General features: G+C 38.4%; 1 protein-coding gene across 1 annotated transcript in view; it reads left to right on the forward strand.

Annotated features, from left to right (window-relative positions):
* Positions 1-23,699, forward strand: part of LOC140230721 (mitogen-activated protein kinase kinase kinase kinase 3-like) — a 150,782-nt gene that overhangs the window by 121,083 nt on the left and 6,000 nt on the right. Inside the window, exons 13-23 of the mRNA XM_072310863.1 lie at positions 4,393-4,449; positions 8,868-8,900; positions 11,099-11,144; positions 13,733-14,002; positions 14,879-14,963; positions 15,694-15,773; positions 16,477-16,537; positions 17,258-17,440; positions 19,204-19,307; positions 20,077-20,174; positions 21,008-21,180. Coding sequence (XP_072166964.1) covers positions 4,393-4,449; positions 8,868-8,900; positions 11,099-11,144; positions 13,733-14,002; positions 14,879-14,963; positions 15,694-15,773; positions 16,477-16,537; positions 17,258-17,440; positions 19,204-19,307; positions 20,077-20,174; positions 21,008-21,180 — 1,190 coding nt within the window. The remainder of the gene's footprint in view (positions 1-4,392; positions 4,450-8,867; positions 8,901-11,098; positions 11,145-13,732; positions 14,003-14,878; positions 14,964-15,693; positions 15,774-16,476; positions 16,538-17,257; positions 17,441-19,203; positions 19,308-20,076; positions 20,175-21,007; positions 21,181-23,699) is intronic.

The following is a 23,699-nucleotide window of genomic DNA, read 5'->3' on the forward strand; positions in this document are numbered from 1 at the left end:
TCATCTTTTTATGCCTCCGCCACGAAGTGGTGCCGGAGGCATTATGTTTTCGGGTTGTCCGTCCGTCCGTCGTAGCGTCCGTACATCCGTACGTACGTCCGTCCGCTTTCGTTTACGCGATAACTTGAGTAGTATTTAATGGAATTTTACCAAACTTGGTCCAAGTATGAAGTATGATGGGGCAATGATTTGATTAGATTTTGGGTGAAATCGGCTAAAGGTCAAAGGTCAAAGGTCAAGGTCAAATCATGAAATTGTATCTGTTTACGCGATAACTCAAGACTTGATGGAGCAAATTTCCCCAAACTTTCTTGGAGGATGATGTATGATGGGACAATTACTTGATTAGTTTTTCAGTGAAATCGGACAGAGGTCAAAGGTCAAAGATCAAGGTCAAATCCTAAAATTTATCTGTTTACGTGATAACTCAAAACTGGATGAAGCAGCTTTCACCAAACTTGGTCCAAGGATGATGTATGATGGGACAATTAGTTGAGTAGATTTTAGTGACATTGGCAAGAGGTCAAAGGTCAAAAGGTCAAGGTCAAATGCTAAAAATGTTGCTATTTCCCCCATATCTGTGCAATGCCCGCAGTTATTTTCTTGAAACTTTGTGTAGACATGTACTACTGCGTAAAGATTATCCAGAGAGAGTTTCATGTCATAACGTCAAAGGTCAAAAGGTCAAAGGTTAGGTGAAAATGTTGCAATATCACTTTTCTCGCAAATAGTTCAATGTATATTCATGGAACTTGGTACATGATATGCATGTACTGACTGGCAGGGATTATCTAGGGAATTTAGGGGTCATGGGTCAATAGTCAGGGGTCAAAGGTCAAGTTAAACTCCTCAAAATGTTACTATTTTCCTCATATACTAGTATATGCAATGATTGCATTATTAGTTTTAAAATTTAATATAAATGTACATGTATTACTTAATGGAGATTCTCTTGGAAATTTCTAGCCAGAAGGTCAAAGGTAAAATGTTAAGGGTCAAAGGTCAGGTTTAAATGCAAAAAAAAAAGAAGATATATTTTGTACTGTAATTACACTCTTTCTTCATACCTTGAAAATTATACTCAATGCATAAACTTATAATAAGATCAGTCAGAAGTCAAGTAAAAATTTTCAATTCCCCAAATATGCGTACCTGCACTCTTTAATAGACAATTATAGCAAACCCAGTTCGTGGAAAATGAACATTCCAGATATTTCTGCCAGTTATGTGAAACTGTCATTACACATTGTGAAGACATTGTACTATACACCTATTGGGAGAATAATGCATTATGGCAGAGGCATCAGTCGCCATAGCGACATTTCTAGTTGTGAGGAGGCATCTACATAAAGAAAAATCTTGCTTACCTTTTCAATACCAAGTAGATTGTGGTCACTGGTGTCTGGCAAATACGTTCATCTATTTCACCAGAATTTAGCATCGACATGGTCGCTGGTGTATGCCATTCTTCTGATCATTTCTGTCATTCCAAATCATCATCATCAGCTATGAGTAGATATCAAGTTTTAGCCCATCCACATATTAGGGGGAGATCAAATACATTGGCCCTTTCTGACATACTGTATCTATAGACATAGTAAATTCCAGCCATGCTTCTAATAAAGTACATTTCTAGAGAACAGAAATGTCAGTCGCACATAAGAAAGACTTTGATACTCTACACAGCATGCTGAGTTTATACCTGTCTGCCTATCCTGTTGGGATATGATACAGATCAAGTGGCATTGTCATGGAAAACCATATGTCATTCTGAATATTCATAGTGAAGGGTTTCAGATGTACACATTAACTTGTTTGTAACCATGTGTAGAGTTACCAAGTATTTAGACACTGCTCTCTAACTGCTTTACTGCAGAAGATGGCAGAAGAGAACACAAGATTAAGCTCGATTCCAACTTCTCAATTGTATTCATAATATCACAATATTGAGATTACAAATGTGCATGCAAAAACAGGTGAAACTCAGTTATATGAACACACCTCCAGACTATGATTGATCAAATGTGATTTGGTCAATATATTTTTGAAGTAATGGGATTCAAATCTGCTTTCAGATTTTCATTCAAATATTGATCTCTGGGTTAGCATGATGCATGTTTCTTAACATATTCACAAACAAGTTTGTATTCAAAGTCTGAAGCTGCTCATATGTAGCATGGTGGCACTACTAAAAGCTCACTACAGTCACATATTATCGAGAGATACATGTATGTAGGGAAGTGGGATAGATTACATGGTGATGGGTGAGTGGACCATGGCTGCAAGCATATATCACTGGACTAAATGTGTTTAGATGCTCATTTATGCGATTGATTTATATATTGTATATATTACACAACTTAACCCATCAAGAAACTGCAGAAACCACATTATTTACATAATATGTGGTCTGGTGCTGTAGCTTTTGATTACAATTTTGCCATTCACTGTTAGTGGTTCTTGAAGAATTAAGAGTGAAAATTTTGCTCTCATTGGAGTCCTTTGTTGTTGTACATGTCTAAGTCTTTGTTTCGATTGCAGAATTTTCAAAAGCCTTGTAATTGCTACATTTATAATTGATTTTCAAATTGGCAACACATTTGAAAGAATAAAAACTCATGCTTCTCTCTCTCCAGTGCCAAATATTTGTAAATTTCCTTCTGGTTTTATGCAGATGCAAAGAACATAATACATTTCCAGCTAGTCATTTTTGAATAAAGACTATGCAGTAGAATTACAGAGTTGCCAAATTATTGAGGGCAATAAGATGACAACTTCTGCACCAAAATTCACCCAGGACGTAATGGTTTACAAGCTGCTCTTGGAGTCACACACAAATAATGTTAATGTACACCCTCTCCGCACAATATGTCCCATTAATGCTCTGTCTTCATACAGTTCCTTGGGAGAAAATTCATCAGGTCAACATGTATATTTCTTTTTTCTTTACCAACATGTAGGTTGTTCAATGACAATATTTTTCTCAAGTTTCATCGCCGGTGTAGGGGATGACAAGAGGCAGTGAAAGATTCACCTTGCAAATTTTGATACCACCAGCAATTTCCATACTCATTGTTGTAACATACTAAATTTTGTGTCAACTGTAGAGTTACTACTTAATACTGTATTCAATTCCTGACCAATGATGTATAAGAATAGAATATGTGGGGAGATTGCTTCATTGTGAAAGCAAATTTATTTGAAAAAAAAAAAGAATTAATGGAGGCTTGAAGAGATGATGATATTAATCATGAAGGTGGAAGTTCAGACAAGAATTTTGTGAAGTGAATTCCGTGCAGGATAATGGCATCGCTTCTCACTTTGAAATTGGGTCGTGGCAGTCACTAAAGTTGTGGTGCAGTTAACCCCTTGCATTCTGCAACTGATATTTCAGTCAGCAGAGACATGCAGAGTTTATCATTTAACCACTACCGTGTGACGTGATGACACTTATTTGAAGTGCAGTGCAAGTTTGGCACAAGCAATATCAAAGTTTCCTTCTTTTTTTCCCCCCTTTCTACATCAAATGTTGTTTAGGGAAACTGTTGGGAGTATATATATATATATAAGTATATTATCAATTTCTGCCTCTTGTGGATTCTCCTTAGTAATCAAAGAACTTTGTATCAAATAGTCTTCCAAATTACAACATCAAAGATATATGACTAACGATGCTGGATTAGTTTGAAGCTGTAGTGACATTGTGCTTTGTATGTGCTGTTGCATACACACACAATTTGAATTTAAAATGATAAAAGCATACTGCCATGAAATCAGTGTCCTTGTCTCTGTGTACATTGAGCCTACCTCCTTGCTTGAAAAAAAAAAAGAAAAAGTCCCAAGAAAATGTCTGCCTCATTGTCCAAAATGTGCACGGCAGCTGTATGTGGGCAGTTGGTTTGTGATTTATGTGCTAGCTTTAAAAAAAAAAAAAAAGAATCTACCATATCAATGCAGTCTGTGAAATGGTTATGCCATGTGTCATATGCATGGCCTCAGCATCTCGGCAGAAAAAAAGAAAGATGCTTCATAACTGATGAAGGACATTGTTTATCATCCAGACCTTGAAGATTCTTAAGAGATGCACCATGATTATCTACTTTCACATCTCATGAAGATGACAGTATGTCACATACAGAGGAAAACCTTATTAGAGGGAGATATGTTGGTGCATTCCTCAAGATGTCATCATTGTCATCATCATCATCTAGACTTGGAGAGTAAGATATGAGGATGTAGAGCCTTGATTTTGTACTCCCCGAGTGGCTTCATTAAAGCTGCCCGGATGTCATAATCTTCCTCCGTTGCTACGGTAACCGCTAGCTGTTCTCTGTGACCGTGACTGACAGCATGCCATCGCCTTGTCTTGTCTCGCATGCTTCTCTCTCACAGGGGTCACCAGACCAATAATTTCAAAGAGGGCGAGGAACAGAGCGAGGAGGGCAAAGAGTAAGTACCTTGCCCCGCCTTTCCGCTGTATCTCCAACCCTTCTTTATCCATTCCCTCCTCCTCGTAGTCCTTCCAACATCCGTCCACTATACCTCTCATCGTTTCTATCTCCAGTTCTTCCTTCCATGATGCTTTTAGTCAACATGCCTCTCTCCATCTCCCCGTTTTTCATAACGTGTACCCCATGAATCTCTTCTACCACCATTCTCCCCCCCCCCCACACCATTGTTCTACCAACCATATTCCAGCCAACCTCCCTTCTTCGAGTCCTTATGGTAAGCCTTCTCTTTACCCGCCCTTTCCTCCTATCAACCTCCTTCCTGAGTCCAACCCTACTCCATCCCACCTTTCCCTTGTCTCTCATCCTCCTACCCATCTCCATCATCCCTCTTTCTCAACATCTTCTTTGAAATCTTCTTCCATTCTCAAAGAACCTTTCTTCCTCGTCTCTCAAAAGCATGTGTCTGTCTTTTCCCCTCTGAAATCTATTTCATTTTCTCGGGTATAATCTGACTACCTACATATTTTGCCCTTTCATTTTCTGTTCTCTTTTGCATAACGATAAATCTGCTTTTTTTCTTTTGTTTCTGGTTGAAAGGGTGTTGCAGTTTCATTCTTCACCCTTTCCCTTTCCCTTTTTTTTTTCTTTCAACTATTAATTTTCCTCCTTATTCATTTTCTGTCCTTCTAACCTTTCTTGTGCTCATTTTCTGTGATTTACAATATTATTCATCAACTGTCTTTCAGTTATTATTTCTTCCTATCTTCTGTCCATCTTTCCCCTCTCCCCTGTATTCTTACACCCCACATTACTTGACTCATTTCTGCCAGTCTTTAACCATTTTACCTCTGCATTCAATTTTCCTCATCAATATGTCATATGAATCCTCCTTCCTTTTCTTTTTCAACTATCTCTCTCTCCTATATATTCCATCTCTTCAATTCCAACTCTCCTATCACGTTTCCCCAAACATTTCTTTCTGCATCCTGTATCCATGGACCCCTTCATATCATAACCTCTTAATTTCCATCCAAACCTCCCTCATCCAGGTCCCTTCATGGTGTCATCTTTTTCCTCATCGGTTCTATTGATCTCACATCTAATCCGCCATCTAGTCCCCCCTCGTATCTAATCTGTCATCCATCCCCCCCCCCCCCATACTGTTTGTATCATATCCCCTCATTCCTCAATCCCTTTCATCCTCCCTATGTCCCCATCATTTTATGTGACTTGTTTAGAATAAGGTATACCAGTTCCCAAACTCTTGAAAGTAGGAGCTCTCTTGTACCTGACTCCTCAAAAAAAAAAAAAAAAAGTCTTTTACGGAAAAGAAATTCTTTGCCACTGAAACAAGGGACCATCTTTTTCTGTAGCTGTTTTGCATCAGAATATGCTTGTGTGTTTCTTCAATTAATGGCAGGCGATGGTGGACAGATGTGATTTGAATGAGAAGAGAGAATTCCAATGTAACAACAAATTTCAACTTCACTCAAAGTGATTCAAAAGTACTCAGTGTCTACACTTGAGGGCTTCTACTCTTTTCGACTTTTCCCTCCTACCGAGCTTCCTTTTTCAACTTGTGGAATACTTTTGTCTTTTTTGAAAACGTGTCTTTCATGTCGGAGTTCAACTTTCTTCATTCCAGCTTCTGCTTCTCCTTGCATCTTACATAAATTCCAACATTATCTATCAGCAAGTGACGAGATATATCAATAAATTCTGTCGAGAAATGAATGTGCCTGTTGCTTTTTTCTGCGGGGTTTCTTTTCTCGCATTATGAGGTGCAGTTCTACTGTATTACATGACAACTCCTATTCCTTGTTTTCTACTAAGTCTTTTTTTTTTTCCAGTCTGACTCTCTCTTGTATGGGTCTGTTGTGTGCGTGTTTTTTTATTAATATATCCATGATGATAATGATAATCATATATTAATGATACAATAACAATGTCTTATTCATCCAGGATAGTCTCTTCAGTGTAACCACTGCCCTTACAGAGACCTGTACCATTATTATAATCCCATTATTACTATCATATGAAGATATATAAATCTATTACTGTCACAAAACATGTTGGTTTTTTTTTTTAATTTAACCAGAGTGCATGGTGTGTGTGGCCCGAAGTGTTACTCAAATAATGGCACAATATATTTGTGTTTTATGAGAGAAGAACAAATGTGCATATATTCTCCCCAGTATAAAGACCACCCACATTTTGCCTTGATATAATCTATTTCACATTAATTTGGAACTTTGAACATTTTTAGGTTGTCTCACGCAGTCAGTGCCTCCTTTTCAATTTTTTCCCCTCCCTATATCGTTCATATGGAAACTGAGTTAGATGTTGCTAAATACTAAATAAGCACATACTTTGTTGTATAAGTAGTGGAAGAAGGAGCTCAGGGATTATATGTACGTTGCCCTTCTAAGCAACTTTTGACTTTAATCTTACCCTAACCACTAACAAACTAATAGTTATATTCCTTTGCTGTTCAAGCATTTTTACTGTGTCAGTAGTACCAGTGACACTTAACAGGCACACTCTTTATTGTAAGTTATGATTTTTAAGTTTAGTAGCAGGGTATAGAAACTGCTTGACAATGTGTGCGTAATTCAGTAGTTTTGTTGTTTTCTTTTAACAAAGTATTCAAGACGAATCAAAACTCAAAATCCAATGATAACTGCAGCCAATTTGTGGCATGTGCAACAGAAGATGTGAGGAGTTTTTTTTATTAGTCATTACTTTTCCTTAAAAAAGTGACATGGTGTCATGTTTGAAATTAGGCCCTCTATGGCATAAAGTAGTCTTACCTTTCTCAAGTAGAATTTGTAAGCAAAAGTCTGTTCATGGAGACTAAACCTACCCCTGGAGGGATGAGATTTCTTGTATGTGGCCAGGTGCTGAACATACCTCAAGCTACCAAGGATTAGTGATATAAATCCTGGCTGATTGTGGCAAGTTAGGGTGCAGCTCTTCCTTGTAATGGAATCAGAGCCGGGGGTTTTCAACGAAAGACAGTCAGGTGCATTCTGTAGCCTTGTATTCAGACTGCAAGCAGCATTTTCCCCACATAGTGAATAAATACACTTTCAACCCTTTCAGCTAGCAATTACATATTACAGTCTTGCATTTGAGGCTCTCCCACATTAATTAAGCATGTCTGTCCATATGCATAATGGGATCTCTATGTCTTGGAAAAGATGGTCTCATTCCAGATTGAGTCAACAAAATTTACTCAGAAGATGAATTAATTAAACCTCTCAACCTTGTATTCAGACTAAGCACTATTTATTTAACAAGCTAGTATGCATACATACTGTTTACTAGTGTAGAGGTGTGACATGGATACCATCCTAACATTCGTTTGAGTATAAATTCCTTTCATGCTGTAGATGAAAAGAAACTTCTCCCCGTAATGAAATGGGCTTAGATAGCATAAAATCAGGTAGATATAACAGTGAAGGTTATTTAAAAATCGAGACAAAACTAGAATGTGATGCCTTTATATTAAAATATTTGGCTTTTTATGTATTGTGCAAATGGAAAACAAATGTTTTAAATATCATGTTTACCATGGTTCTACTGACAGTTTGATTTTGCTGTAAATGTCTGTATCATTCCAACCAATGTGAAGAAAGAAACAGTGTGTGTATAGTACCTTACTGGTAATCTCTGTTGCTGGAAACAGCTACTTACACTGATTTTTTTTTTCTTTTTTTACATGCTGTGGATATATGAGTATTCGTCATCACAGATTTTATGTTAAGCAAAAGCAACTGTTTTCATCAATTTATTTATATAAACATGTCAATTAAAAGTAAGAGATAATCAAGGATTTCTTCAGTAGAATATTTGCACTTTTCAATCTCAGCTTTTAGTTCTTATTTTTCTCTTCTTTTTTTTTTGGGGGGGGGGAGGTGGGGGGGGGGATAAAAATGTTAGAATATCTGGGGAATTTGATTTGGCTTATTTTCATGCATGCTGTAATGTGTTTGTGCGCGTGTGTTGTTGCAATGTATGAGGAGGATGAGAAAGAGGCAGTTTTACATGACAAAACAATGTGGAGAATGGCTCGCTAATTTCTCCGGGGAGTTGTACCAGTGTGATCGAAGGTTAATCTTTTCTTGAGGGCTCCAACGTGTTGCCTTCTCTGCGGAGAGAGTCTGAATTTCACGAGCAAGTATCAACCCTGTTACCATGGTAATTCAAAGTGGCAGAGAAGCTTGGATGCTTTAAAGAAGACTAAACAATTATAAATGAACTAATAAGAAGGTACTTGTGTTCAATTCTGCTCTGCTCCTATTTTTCTCCATCAAAATTTCTGTTCGTTGTAAGATTTCTGATGAAGCAAGCTACGTACTCATGATTTGATGCTCTTCATTGCTACACTGCCATTTTCCGTAATTTTTGTTTTAGCTATCACGATCTCTTGGATTCCCGATCTGAGAGGTAAACGCTTTCATATATTATACTTTGCTGCCACTGCTACTTTTCACTCTAGTGTCCTATTTTTTTTTTTTTTTCAAATCTGAAATGCATGATATTTACACTCTCTTTATCGTAAAAACAAAAAGGTAACAATCACCAAGAATGTGTTTATCAAATCAAACACTAGTTTTTCAATCATTTCTATGGATATCTTGACTTCCTCGGCAGCTGTTTCTGTTTTTCTCAATTTGTTGTATTCGCTGATTCCCGAAGGTGGAGCTGCGAAAGCCTATACTTCACACCCTAATTATTTCATGTAATGTCGGTGTTCAGTTCTTCTTACCGTATCTGTTGCTCTGAAAGGATTTGAATAACTCTGGTTTGTTCGTTTGTGTTCTTTCTGCTCTTACGTTTCATGTGTGTCTGTTATAAAACTACTGTTGTGTGGTGGCGCTCTTTGTATTCCCTAGCAACACTTTATACAGAGCCATATTGAATGAGCAGAGTGTGCATGTCATATGAAATATAATCGCCTCTACACCTGAAAAGTACCCTGCAAAATCTGCGTAGTGTACTTTCGTCTTGAGTACATGAAAACAAGATTTACAGTGAATTTCATGCTGAGAGTAAAGATTTATGTGGTATAATCACGTTAACTATAAAGTTCTTTTTGCTGATGGTATTATATGCATCAGTTACAAAAGATCTTTATTTACATTTTTGTGTTCTTGTACATATACAAGTCAAATTAATCATACTTAATGACTTGAAATGTAGACATGCCTGTTTGAGTAGTTCCAACTGCAATGACTCTCAATACGTTAACCTGACTGAATTTTTCTATTTTACACCCTGCATCAAACCTAGAATAATGTCCTGCTCTCGCTAATGCAACACCTGCCTGCTAACCCTGTAGTTTCCCAAAGAAAGCACAGATCACTCTTGGCACATTCTAGCAGATTCCTAATCAGCTATTGATGCCCGTTATTCCCTCTAAGATTTGTGATTTGGTGACAAGCATGACAATTTAATTTTTCTCCCCCGACATCTTTATGTGTGTGTGTATCTTGTGTTTCTGTGTTTTAATTCTTTAGCCTGACACAAGTAACTTGTTCCTTGTACAGTTTTTTATCATTTGTTCATGTGATTAATTTCTAGCCACATTTTACCACTGATAAACCAGAAAACTTACTATAGTTGTGTTGTGTTACTTTGCCTAACATAGTCATTTATCTTTATAGAGAATAATGTGAATATTACTTCACAATGATCATGTTTGACAAAAGTTCAACCAGAATGTTCACAGAAGTAACTATACCTTATACAGTACATTGCATTGTCTGTATTTATACAAATGACTACTTTTTAGTGACAGCAAACTGCTCTACTCTTGTGTAATTTTAGTCAGGTTTTGAGACTCAGTATGCGAATTCCTTCCCCCCAAAACGATAAAACCATTTCAAAAAATTGTGATTGAATTGTACAGCATGTTTTATTTGCTCTCGCCCTCCCTCCCCCCCCCCCCCTCCATTTGGTGTGAGCAATTTTCAATCCATCACTTTTGTTTTTGGAGTACCCTCTGGCTATCGTATACAATTCTTTCTGTATCATATATACCCCAATACTATGTAAGTGATGCCCTTTTTTACACTGATTGTATGAATGCTGAAGATCATATCCACATGTGCACAAATACAGAACCCACACACACACACACACACACACACACACACACACACACACATACATACATACATACATACATACATACATACATACATACATACATACATAAATACACACATTTGTTCGATAATCATATGTATGTAATTGCTGTAAAGATCTGGAAGTCTCGTTTCAAATTGATATACACAGGTAGTTATCAAGTGGCATGGTTTTTAGCGCTGGTGGCAAAATAACGGAATCTATTTTTATATTGAGCAATTCTCTTAATGAGCGTGTTTGGCCCTTTTCCAGCAAAGTTCTTTTAAATATTACACAGTATTTCAACTTTTGTTTTGATTTCTTTTCTTGCGTATCGGCCTGTGATAACCTATTATATATATAATATACATGTACATACCTTTGCATGGGTAAATTTGTTGATGGCTTTCAAGATTGTTTTTTATTTTGTTCATATCTGTTGATACTTTCATTGATGTGGTAGTCAGAAGACTCATGTTTTGTCTATATCTTGCTTTTTCCTGTCTTATTCATAGTGACACGTTACCACACACTGAGCAGCCCCCACCACTCCCACCAAAGGTACGCGTAAGTAACCACCAACTCCATGATTTTTCCTGTCTCTTCTCTGTAATATCTCTCTTTAATATTGGCTAATTTTGCTCCAAACCAGTACATGTACCCCCAATAAATCAAAAGGAGTCAGTCTTGGAAGAGACCACCTCCTAGCTTGACTACCATGTGCACCCTGGCAGTGTGTGTGTACACATATGTGTGTGCCCACCTGAGAAATAGGTGGTAGTCTTCTTCAAGGCTCTTATATTATCATAAATCTCACTCTGTGGGGATTTTAGAACAGGAGGTTGTTTGGGTAAAGTAGTCCTTGCATGTTATACCTTACACACTTAAATGGCCCGCGGTATTGTAGATGCATGGAGATTTTAGCTTATATATATTTGCAGTATTTTGATGCAGATATGTACTGAAAGCTCAAACCCTGGGTAGTCCCAACAGTGATTGGCCTATAGGATGATCGCACCAGCATTAGAGACCAGCACTGTATGTGTAATACCTCAGGATTAAATTTTGATTTCTTTGCTCAAGGACAACTCTGTCTCTGTTGCAACAAAAAGGGTTGCATGATGAGGACAAAAAGGTTTGTCGGCCATACCGTGAAAGTACTTCCATCTTAAACTAGCCCCTGGTTCTGAACAGATTTCCGAAGAAGCACTTGTAGCACCAAAAACACATGATTTAATGTTCCTCCAGAACAAAAAAGTGGCAATAGATTGACCCGTAATGAAGCAGGGTTGCCTGGCAACGCCCAGGAAGAGCGGAGAGATTAGAAAAGTTCATGGACAGAGACGGAGACATTCTTGTCTGCTGGGCACCGGCATTCCTATGAAACAGACCCAGGAGCACACGGATGAGTCAGCATTTGTTGGCTGTCTGCATTTCCATTTATAGGGCAGTGTGAGCCCGGCAGCTGTCATGGTTTCCAAAGTCCATGTTGTCAGAAAAATCATGTATTAGTGTTAAACAGATGTAGGCATCTGTGTTTATTTTCTGTTATTAAAGCTCTGCTTCTTTGACTTGCTTTCGAAATCACCACTGGTAATATATTCACTGATCTTATGTTGGGGGGGGGGGGGGATTCAAATGCGCACAAAGCAATGAAAGGTGGGGTCATCTGATGAGAATTTGATTTGACAAACTTATTCGAATATCTGTTCCAGGCAGTCAGTCCTGGCATTGTCTCCAGATGTTGCTTGGTGACAAAATATGTTGGTTGTTTTGTTTCGGGGAAAACCGTCTGCTTGTCATGTCAATCTGCGTCAGTCAGTCTTCATGAATGCGAGCAACATGCTAAAGAGTCATGATTGATGAGCAGTGAATAGAGCGACAGAAGACAGAAAAATTTGATAAAAACCTCCGAGCCCTTGAGATCTTTATCTTCCTTTAATATGCCACAACAAGCGTGTAGCATGTAATTTGTGCATGCATTTAAAGTCAGATAATTGCCTATTCCCCATGTGCCATGTGAAAACAAAAAAAAAACAGACATGCTTGATAACTGCAAACATCCCTTGATCAAAAATCATATTCCCTTGATGTGAATCGTTGCCATGGTAATTGACAAGTTTGCCCTTACTTGCACTGATGTGGGATTATTTTTTTTCTCCCAAAATTAAGGTTGAAAGTGACGTGGACAGGGATGTGATCAAGGGATTCTTTGTGAGATTCTTTCTTAGATGGCAATCCCACCTCGCGAAAGTATGGGACTGTGAAACATCTAACAATCCAAATAATGCTGTTTTTCTTGGCACAAGGAGGTTTCTGTAGATTAGTTTTGCATCCTTATGGGGGTATATTAGCAGGCATAAATGTGTGTATCATCCAAGTGAGCAGGGTGTGTTATAAAGTAAAGAAAGAGATGATGGCAGATATCTGATATCTGATCTTCTTGGGTGTGGTTTGCTAACAACTATAAAAGTCTGGAACTAACCTGTCCAAGGAATAACAAGCCATGTAAACCATGCCTCGTGTGTATCATAATTAGTTAATTGGAGGGAGGAGAGGAGGATGGCATTTCTAGCTATCTACAATCTATCTATCTATCCATCTATCTATCTATCTATCTATCTATCTATCTATCTATCTATCTATCTGTCTTATTTATGCACCTGGATAGATAGTGATAGATAGATAGACAGACAGACAGACAGACAGACAGACAGACAGACAGACAGACAGAGAGAGAGAGATAGTTAGATAGGTGTACCATATATTTCACATTTATGATATTTTGTGATTTGGAACTTTTGAAAGATGATTTCCTGAGTGATTGACAACCACAGTGGCAAAATTAGACATGAATATTATCTCTTTTCAAGAGACAAATAAGTTGTTTCTTACCTTAGATTAAGATTAACATAAACAATGGATCTGAGTTACCAGAGGCAATATTTCTAGGAGTTGTTCTAAAGTTTCACAAGTATCAGTTGACTTGCAAAATTCATGAAAATTAAAACAGTTTGAAATACACTACGGTTACAGTACATGATGAAAACATATGAGCATGAGCGGGAGGAAAACTACTGAATTGCAGAGTGTGATAGACCACAGGTCTTTGTAGTTACTATTTGTCATTTCTGATTTTCTGCGTGCAGCAAAAGTCAGTGCAATTCAGGATGCCAACGAACGGGAATGCGTCCAATGCCTCGACGCGAGAGGGTGCCGCCCCATCGCTGCCGCCGACCAAGCCCCAGAGGCCCCCGCAGAAGATGGTGAATGGGAGGGCGCCGACGACAGAGGGTGAGAACACGGAGGACATCGACAACAAACCGCCCATCGTCCCGCCGCGGAGGATACGAAACGAGTTCCTGGAGCCACCGCCCCTGCAAGCAAGCAACGGTCTTCCTCCTACACCAAAAGTCACTGTAAGTACTGGAGACCAAGATTAAAGGGTGTGTACAGTTCTGGTTGAGGTGAGGATTTAGCTTTTAACATTTTGCAAGATATTCAGAAACCACTCTATGAGATGTCAAAGAGCATGCAATTTTAAGGGGCATCAAAAGTTTATTTTACGAAAATTGGTTTTGAAATGGCTGAGATATCCAAAAACAAGGTGAAGCAAAGAGATCCTAATAAAAGGCGTGGCCTGTCGCCTTTTATTATTATCACTTTTTTGGATATCTCAGCCATTTGAAAACCAATTTTCATCAAATAGACGTTGAATAATTCTTAAAATTACATGCTCTTTCATATTTCATGCGAGGTTTCTCATTATCTCACATAGGAATGTTCAAAACATGAATCCCCACCTCAACCAGTACTGTACAGACCCTTTAAAAACCCTTTGTATGCTGTGGAGTGTCAATTTGTGCAGAGAACTCCATATGATTGTACTCAGTGTCCAAAATCTCTGCAACAGAAAGTGTTGATTGCAGAAAAATGAATATCTGTTAGAAATTCTATTGATTAATTGCGAGTCATCATTTCTGCATGGTGAAATGAATGCAACTTTTCATACAAGAATTATGGCAACCAACATGGTTACATGGAGGGGGGAAAAAAGAAGAAAAATGCAATTGGTTGACAGAATACAGTGAAGGAGGATCCCCAATTAAAGCAAATGCTTCAGATTGGGGCATTGTATGCTGTTTATGATAACAAAATTTTTGTCTGCAATCTAAATTCTACTTTGGTAGTTGGCAACTAATTGCAGTACGATGATGATAAGTAATAAGGAGATTATATTTGTTTAAGTAATAAGGAGATTATATTTGTTTTGATAACTTTCTTTCCTTTTGCAGATGGGAGCATGTTTCTCCAAAGTCTTCAATGAGTGTCCATTATGCATTCATTGTTCTGCAAGCTGGGTACACCCAGAAACAAGAGGTGAGTTATTACCCCCCCCCCCCCCCCACCACCACCACCACCACACACATACACACACTCCTAAAAATAATGAAAACGTATATATGGACTTGTAAGCAATTATCCTATGTCATCGCTGGGGCAACAAGACCACATATCTGCAAAATTTCATATATTCAGGAGAGCAAAAAACATAGCAGCCAAAGCACTGTATCAAATGGGAGAGCCTTTCCTTTGACATGCTGTGGTGGCTTCATTTTGGGGGTAGGACAGCTAGGATTTGGACAGGACATCACTTAACTGAATATCTGACCATTAACCAAAAAAGACATTTTCACCAAAATTTTAGATACAAGGTCTTGTCGCCCCAGCAACGATGTGTTCCTGCTGTGACAAACAGAATATAGACCTTCTTTCTTTGTGAATGGAGAGAAACCATTCAGGATAAATGCTCAGATTTGGACGTTGATATGTGTCATGAGCCCAGTTTTGTTGTTTTTAGACAATATGCTGTCAAAGAGTTGAGTTAGGCTTTTATGCGTGTATCAACATGTTTCACAATGTTTTCTTTTACAAGATCATTACAGGAGACCAAGTGGAGTTCAAAGTCATTTTTGTTTTTGTTAATTTTGTTAAGTGTCAGTGAGTCATTTAAAAAAATCTTGTCACTCCTTTTTCTGTGTGCATTCAATATATCAATCAAAAAGTCATCCTGCATCATCTTGTTCACTCTCTCTGTTCATGTTTTCAGATCAGTACATTATATTTGGTTGCGATGAAGGTATCTACACGTTCAACCTAACGCAAATACACGAAGGTGCTATGGACCAGGTATGTACCTACAAATTTTGATTGTACATCAATGCGATTCAGTGTAACCTTTTTGTTGACTCTGTGATATCACTGTTACCTGATATTTCAACTTCTTTAAAGAGCTTAGATGGATGAGCTTTATTTCAGGACATGCGTAAGGTGGCAGACATGACTGGCGTTTGATGGTGAATTGCAAATGAGAACAAGCCTTTGGTGTCAGATGCTGTGGTATTTTTTAATCACAATTTGTGAATCCTTTGGAAATGCATCAAAGTGCATAACACACTGATATCAAATCCTGTGTATATACATGTACAAAGTATTGTCATCCTTTCTTATATTGATTAGAATAGGCTTGTATGTAGAAAGGCGTGTGAAAAATGCAGAAAAACAAAAACATATAAAGTGGATTTAGTTGAGTACAAGTGAATGCTGTCAAAGGTGCTGTGTCACAGTCATGGTAGGATACAAAATCTTGTGAAAGTACAAGTGGAAGATTATTGCAACAAGAAGTGAACATATATGTAAATGGAGCTGTATGTACAGTAGTGCTTTTCTTGGGAGAAATCAAAAAAAATGTTCCTCTTGCTATTAGTATCAAGTTCCTGCTGTCAGGCTTCAATATTTTGATTTGAAAACAAGTAATTCCCCAAGAGCCAGATTTGCCACATGTTTTTGATGATCTGCTCGTGATCTTTGGATTGATTATCTTCTTTTACAGATGTTCCCTAGAAAAACAACCTGGTTATACATCATTAACAACATCATGATGTCATTATCAGGTATGGCACATCTATCGAATAGAGTCTCTGTACTTGTCTTTGCTTCAGATGGTTTCAAATACTGTACACGCCATATATTTGGCCAGTCCAATTTTTCAGGAATCGGGACTTTCCAACAATTTCACAAGTGGTTCAATATGCAAACGTGGAGTACAACAGCGAATGGAGAATGTATGCCTATTATGTTGATTCATGTAGGATTCAGAGGTGATATTTTCATGTGTTTTAAATTCACTGAGAGCACCCGACTCACGAAAGTCACGAAAATAATATCCCTGCGAAAATAAGTACCATGTCCAGTAAATGAATCTTTGAAAACCTAAAGAAGCAATGGATAGACAATGCCTTTGCTAGTCAGTTATAAGGGTTGTCAGATATGTTGTAATCAAAGAGAAAGAAACAATAACAAGAACCATATGCAGTGTTTTTCACTTGTCTTATGTCACGAGTGCATAGTTCTGAATGTATCTTGATTTATGATTTGATATTTGATCCTAGCGAATTTATATCATATCATAATGTAAAGTATTACATATTTTAAAAGCATGACCTTAAAATCGGCACTGTATAGCCAGTAGGAGTACCGTGCATTGGAGACAAGACTTTAATAAGCCAAACTCCTCCCTATTTAACCTGCCTTTAGCTCTCTCTTGCCCATCTACTGTACTCTCTATCTCACTCTCATCCTTCATGTACTCTCTCTAACTTGGTGGGTTGCAGGGAAGAACCCCAGTATCTATCAGCACAACCTGGTGGCCATCGTGGACAAGAACCCGCACCGGTTCCACATGCCCAGCCGGTTTGGTGAGCGGCTGCAGAGGATACCAGACAAACTCATCCCCCGCAAGTTTGCCCTCAGCCACAAAGTGCCCGACACTAAGGGCTGTACAAAGTGTTGCGTCGGTAAGTCAGTCACACCTCCTCCTCCTCCATACTCCCTCCCTCTTCCATACCCCTTCTTCCATCCCATTTCATCCATACCCCCTCCTGCATCCTCCACACCCCTCCTCTGTACCCTTTCCCCCATACCCCCTCCTCCATAGCCCTCCCTCCATATCCCTTCTTCCATACCCTCTCCTCCATACCTCCATACCCCCCTTTCTTACCCCCTCATACCCATCCCCCATACACCCCCTTTACACCCTCTGTTCCATACCCGCCATACCCCTCCCTCATAACACCCCCCCCCCCCTTGCCCCCACCTTCCTTTACTTCATATGGTGTCAGATCAAAGACTAGGACCTGAAGCCTCATGGCATACTTTGCATGGTTGGTCAATTCAATTTAATGCAAATTTCCCTGTTACAATGCAATAAAAAAGACACACACACACGGTGTTCAGTAAGTAATACTGTAAAACTGGAAGTTATTTCACAAGTAATCTTTCATGCTAAGCTGGTAAGATGATTTTCACTTGTTTTTAATTTCGTAGAATCAAAACATTAAATGTTATTACACATAACAAGCAAAAATATTTGTGTGCTTTTATTTTTGTGCTAGTTTCTGGTTGTGCAAAATGTTTTAGATTTCTGCACCGTGAAAACGTCCACCTTTACAGTACTAGACTGACAGAAATATTTAACCAGTCACTCTTTGGGCACCTTAAGATAGTCGTGTTGCACTTGTCACTGTGATGTAAATTGTAATAGTCTGCTTTTTCAATAGTGTTAAATATATACAAAATAATAAATTCTTCTAAAATTTGAAGGGATATGCATGGAAGTTAATATTACTGAAATATTTTGTATTGTAAATCAGACAGCGCATCATGATTAGTGATGTACCATGCAAGGTTCTTTCTGTAAAGCTCCTACCCTTTAAACCAAAATCCAAAATGCAGACTCGAGGTGCACTGGTTATTGTGGATGGCATCTGTTAGATTGGTAGTACTTTCTGGCAAAAAGACATGCATCTCTCTCAATCCTAGCTGGATTAAATTTCAGATCCCAAAGGTTGCGCCCAGACCACATAAATCATTCAAGCATCTACATTTGAGCCGCTGGATTTTGGGATCTTATGGATAGGAAACTAGATTTAAAATAAGAAAAATGACCTTATTTACAGCTACTGTTAAAAGGAAACAGCAACAGTGATGACAATGACAGTGGTTGATGAAATATTAGTAATGGTGATTGTAATAGTAGTAGTGATAAGATTGATGATGAAGGAAATAGTACTTGTACATGTAAGTGATGGATATCGCTAGTAGTAGTAATGAAATGTTAACATGGTCATTGATAATTTTGTTATTACTGTAAAACCAGACATTTTTATATGTATGAAACTTTCACAAATTCACAAGGAGCCAGGATTCGTGAAAGTAAAATGCACGCAAAATGTTTCTGTCCACACAATGCATTAAGTGCCAGTGGAAATTTGCAAAACTTCCATGACGTTTAAAGGGCAGTCGACTTCAATTCGTGAAAGTTTCACACTGCTAATGTTTGTGGTTTTACAGTATTACTATTATCATTATGTTCATTATAGTAATTATTGTTGTCGTCAGCATCAGTTTCATCATTGTCATAATTTTACTACTGGTAGCACTTCATTTATGATTTAAGTTTGTCTCTTGATGTTACAGTTGTTGCCCTCGATATTTTTCAAATGAAGACTTATCCCCTGTTCATGAATTTTTTCCCTCTTTTCTCCTTGTGTGATTACAGTGAGGAATCCCTACAACAGTCACAAGTACTTATGTGGAGCACTGCCCACGGGCGTAGTATTACTACAGTGGTACGAGCCCATGAACAAATTCTTACAAGTCAAGGTGAGTGGACGCAATTTTAAAACAAGTTTTCGTGGCATAGAAGCATTAAATGACAGTGAGAGGAGTGGCATTTGTTATTTTGAAGGTTCGTTAATCCAAAAATGAAATAAGGTTTGTTATTCCGAAGGTTCATTATTCCAAGACACACATTCCCAAAACTTTGATGTTCAATAATCCAAGAAAGAAAAGGGGTTCATTACTCTGAAAAAGAAAAAGGGTTCATTAATCTGAACATCTGTGTGGTTATTCCAAAAGTTCGTTATTCCCAAGATTAAAAATCCAAAAATAATGTATGGTATGCCATTCCAAAGGCTTGTTAATCCAAAAATGAAATAAGGTTCATTAATCCGAAAATGAAAAGAAGGTGTGTACCAACAAAGCTTTAGAATTACAAACCTTTGGAATGACAAACTGTAATTGTTAAGACTTTACACACATTTCTTATTTTGCTTCTTATTTTGTGTGAGTGTGCTATATTCACACAATAAAGAAGCCCAACACCAAATGTGAGCTGGAAAGAAATTCATGTGTCTTTGAAATATCACTGAAGAAGCACACCACAATGTTGCTATTTCATTTCATTCGCAGTCACAGTAGCCTGTTTTGGGTGACAATATCGCACAACATTACATTTACAGAGTGTAGAAAATAAATACAATGTACCTTTGACCCTATCAGCTCAAAAGAGGGAAATTTGATGTCCAAAGCAGAAGAAAGTGTAAGACCGATAGATTCATTTTTACTGCCACTTCCCCCCCCCCCCCCACAGGTGTTTGATTGTCCGCTGCCTGCAGAGATCAAGGTCTTTGAGATGCTAATCAAGCCAGACGCAGAGTACCCAATTGTGTGTGTTGGAGTAGCGAGGGGGTGAGTGCTTGTTGTGTTTTGTTTTTGTTTGTTTTTGCCTTCCCAGAGACTATGTGAATTACCACATTTCAGTTGCTGAAAGGGAAATTCAGTCCTGATATTGTGTTGCTTTGTATGAAAACAGAAAAAGTCAGAGAAAGTAGATCAGTGAAAATTTCTGGGAAAAATATCAGACACTGGAATAAAACAGTTCTGAACTGTTAAAACTTTGAAAAGTAAGATTTTGATTTTGATGTTGGGCAGCCCTCCACTGGGTTTGTCCACAAAATACACCAATTTTCATTTTTCTCCCAAGAAAATTTTCTTCAGACTTTTTCTTGATGTATGAAAGGGTTAATATTTTTCTGCATGTCCTGCTCAGCAGATAAGCATTGTCTGAGCCCAGTTATTTAAGATTGCAGAAAAGCAAAGACAGCTTGGCTACTGACAGTCAGATTTGCATGAAATTAAATAGTGTGTGGGATTATTATAATTAGTCACGTGATATATCGAGTAAATGCACCTCACAGGTTAACTCCCTAAATGTTTAACTCCTCAACTCCCTAAATGACAGCATACAGTGGTTATCTACATTCTCTTAAAAGTCCTGCTTTACATGCATATCGTACAAAGTTCTTACCAATGTTTATTCAAGGAAGAGTTTTGCTTCAAGTTTAGGGCGAAAACAAAATTGTGGAGTGAAGAGTTTAGAGCATGTCTTCTTTTCTCATGTTTTGGTAAAAAAGAATTTAGAGTGGTGAAATGTATAAACAGTAACAAGATGTCGTCATAGTTCGCTGCAGAGTGGTATTTAAACTGCCTCAATGGTGGATGTTGTAATCCTCCCTTTATAGCCTGGACAGGTCACATCTGTCCTTTGACGTGGTCAACCTCAACTCCACCAGCAGCTGGTTCGTGGAGCACCCGCCCACGGAGAAGCTCCTCAACGTCGTCTGCGTCTCGCAGATGGAGCGCGACACAGTCCTGGTCTGCTTCGACAGTGAGCACGCCTCCGCCAAGCTCCGCGGTAGCAAACACACCCGGGCAGCAGACCTTCTCCCCTGTTTTTGTCTATATGTATATATCCATGCGTGTATATACACACAAACACATGTGGAGAAACTGCTGCTTCTTCCTACGAACTTTTTGCATCGTGCAACACAACCGCAACCCCTCACTCCCTCCACCTTTTCTGTTTTGGCATGGTTTTCGAAACATTTGGTTTATCATACCACCTCATTTGCCGATTTTGCATATATATTTATATATTTTTTCCCCCTCTGCATCTGAGTATACATCATCCATACTTTCCCCTAAAGTGTTATCAGTTTATTTGTTTGCATGTTTTGATATATGTGTGCCAAGATTTTGTGCAGTGCTCTCCCATATGGTCTAGCCACCCAATCTCCTTCCACTGTGAGGAGATCCCTGTCACGTCAAGATTGATTACGTCCTTGTGTTTTTACAACACTAAATCTGTAGCTGCAGTTATTCTGCCTGACTTATGTTAGGCCCAGAAGCATATCCCATATCTCCCCCTACCCCGCCTCCTTCATTCTCTCCCATTTTTCTTCTTTGCTTTCTTGATCCCTCATTTTCCGTTGAAATTTACCACCATTAATTTGCCAGGACTCAGATGCACTAAGTTGTAATGCTGGTAGTTTTTTAGCCATTGATTTTTGGCACCATTATCTTTAGCTTTATTCTTATTTGTTTCTTTTGTGGAAATCATGATCATGTAATATAACGTCCATCTTATCAGCACAATGCATGCCACCACTGAATTAACCCAAGCAAGGCGCTTATATCATATGGGAGAAAATGTACAGTTGACGCATCGGTTGCTGGTGCACAAAAGTGTGATAAAAATTTTCTGCAAGACTGCTGAGAGAAACATTCTAAATGCACATTGCAAGGTCATTTAACTTTATAAGCCACTGTTAGTAAGAAGCAAGCCTTGCATTGCACCCAGTGTTAACTCATCATGATTTCTGCTGAACTGAAAAGACAATGGAGAATACTAAATTGAAGACTTTGCTACATGAGTCAGCGGACCCTTACACAGATTACATCTTACATTGAAAGGCATTTCATGATATGCGGCATTTCGGACCTTAACATGATAACTTGTTACAGTTGTCCAGTATATCATCACTAATTACTTTTTTCTGTGCTCTCTGTCACGTAGAATTACTTCTTGAATATACAGTGTAACTTCCAGTATGATAAAACTGCATGCTATTTCAGGGTCTAAAAATGTAACATCTTACCTATATTTTTGCAGAAAACCCCTTTCAATTTGGTCAAGTGGTCACAGAGAAAATGTGGATAGTTGTAAAGCATGTCATGGGTCTGTTTCTTCCAAGTTTAGCACTTGGATGCTCTTGGAACTGCACATTAAAGTTCACATAAGAAGCCGATCGCCAAAAACTGGACTGTTTGTGTTTTTGAAAGGCTTATTAACCATACTTTCCTATCTCACATCTTTCAAACCCCTAAAAAGGTTGGTTTTTGAGGAATATGCGTTCAAATTTCGTCAAAATATCGAAGCCTTATTCCCCGTTGAGTCAAGACCCCTAGATTATGATGTCACGTAAGGGTATTCCCTCTTATGTCCACGCAAATGCAGTGCTGTCAAAGCTTTAAAATTGCGTCATATCGCTCTCTTATGATGGATTTTATGTTCTAATTTGTTTAAGAATTATTAGAAAAAAATGTTCTAGTGAACGATTTTTTGATACATCACATAATATTCAGAAAATTTAGAATTTTGAGAGGACTTTCTTAGTTTTATTTTGGTTGGAAAAATAACGTCCCGCGTAAAAGATTAATCCGCGAGTGATGCGACTCTGTACGTGCCAGCGCGCGGTACGGTGCGGACGGTACGAGAGGGGAGCCCTCGGCCGAGGCTCCGCTGCTCAGGCGGCCACGGCCATGCACGGCGACTCGCTCTAGCTAGCTATAGGCTAGAAGCAAAACGGCAAAATGACCTACTGTAAACGTCAATATTTTCGCGCGATTAATTTTTCGCGCTGAGCGGCTCGAAAACGTATTCGCGGGTTCTTAAATTCGCGCTCCGCAGCAGGTTACTTTACTGTAGTACACATTCACTGCTTTCATCCAAAGCCTCTGCTACATAGCTTGCTATGCCAGTGTACGACAAGCGACGTAGCGAGCGGCTCGACTGCGAGTACAAGCACTCAAATACGTAGTACAGCTGTGACTGTAGTACCGTAGTCACGGGGGAATGTAGCATCGGTGCGGGAAGCGCGCGGTGCACACTGCATGCTACAGTACACAGCAATCAATCGTCTCTTTGCACAGTACTAGTAGCGTAAACATGCCTGTACATTGTACTACGTAGCAGTGTCTGTAATGATGGGAAATCAGTTTATTTATAGTTTTTTATACCATAACATTTGTAAGTTTGACATATTCCTCAATAATTTTTACAGATGGGGACACAGGTTTTAAAGTCTTTAATTTATTAAGACTTTAGATCTAACAAGTAACAAGCTAACCCTGTCTTATTTACTGATCCAAACT

Source organism: Diadema setosum, chromosome 1, assembly GCF_964275005.1.
Source record: "Diadema setosum chromosome 1, eeDiaSeto1, whole genome shotgun sequence".
NCBI lineage: Eukaryota > Metazoa > Echinodermata > Echinoidea > Diadematoida > Diadematidae > Diadema > Diadema setosum.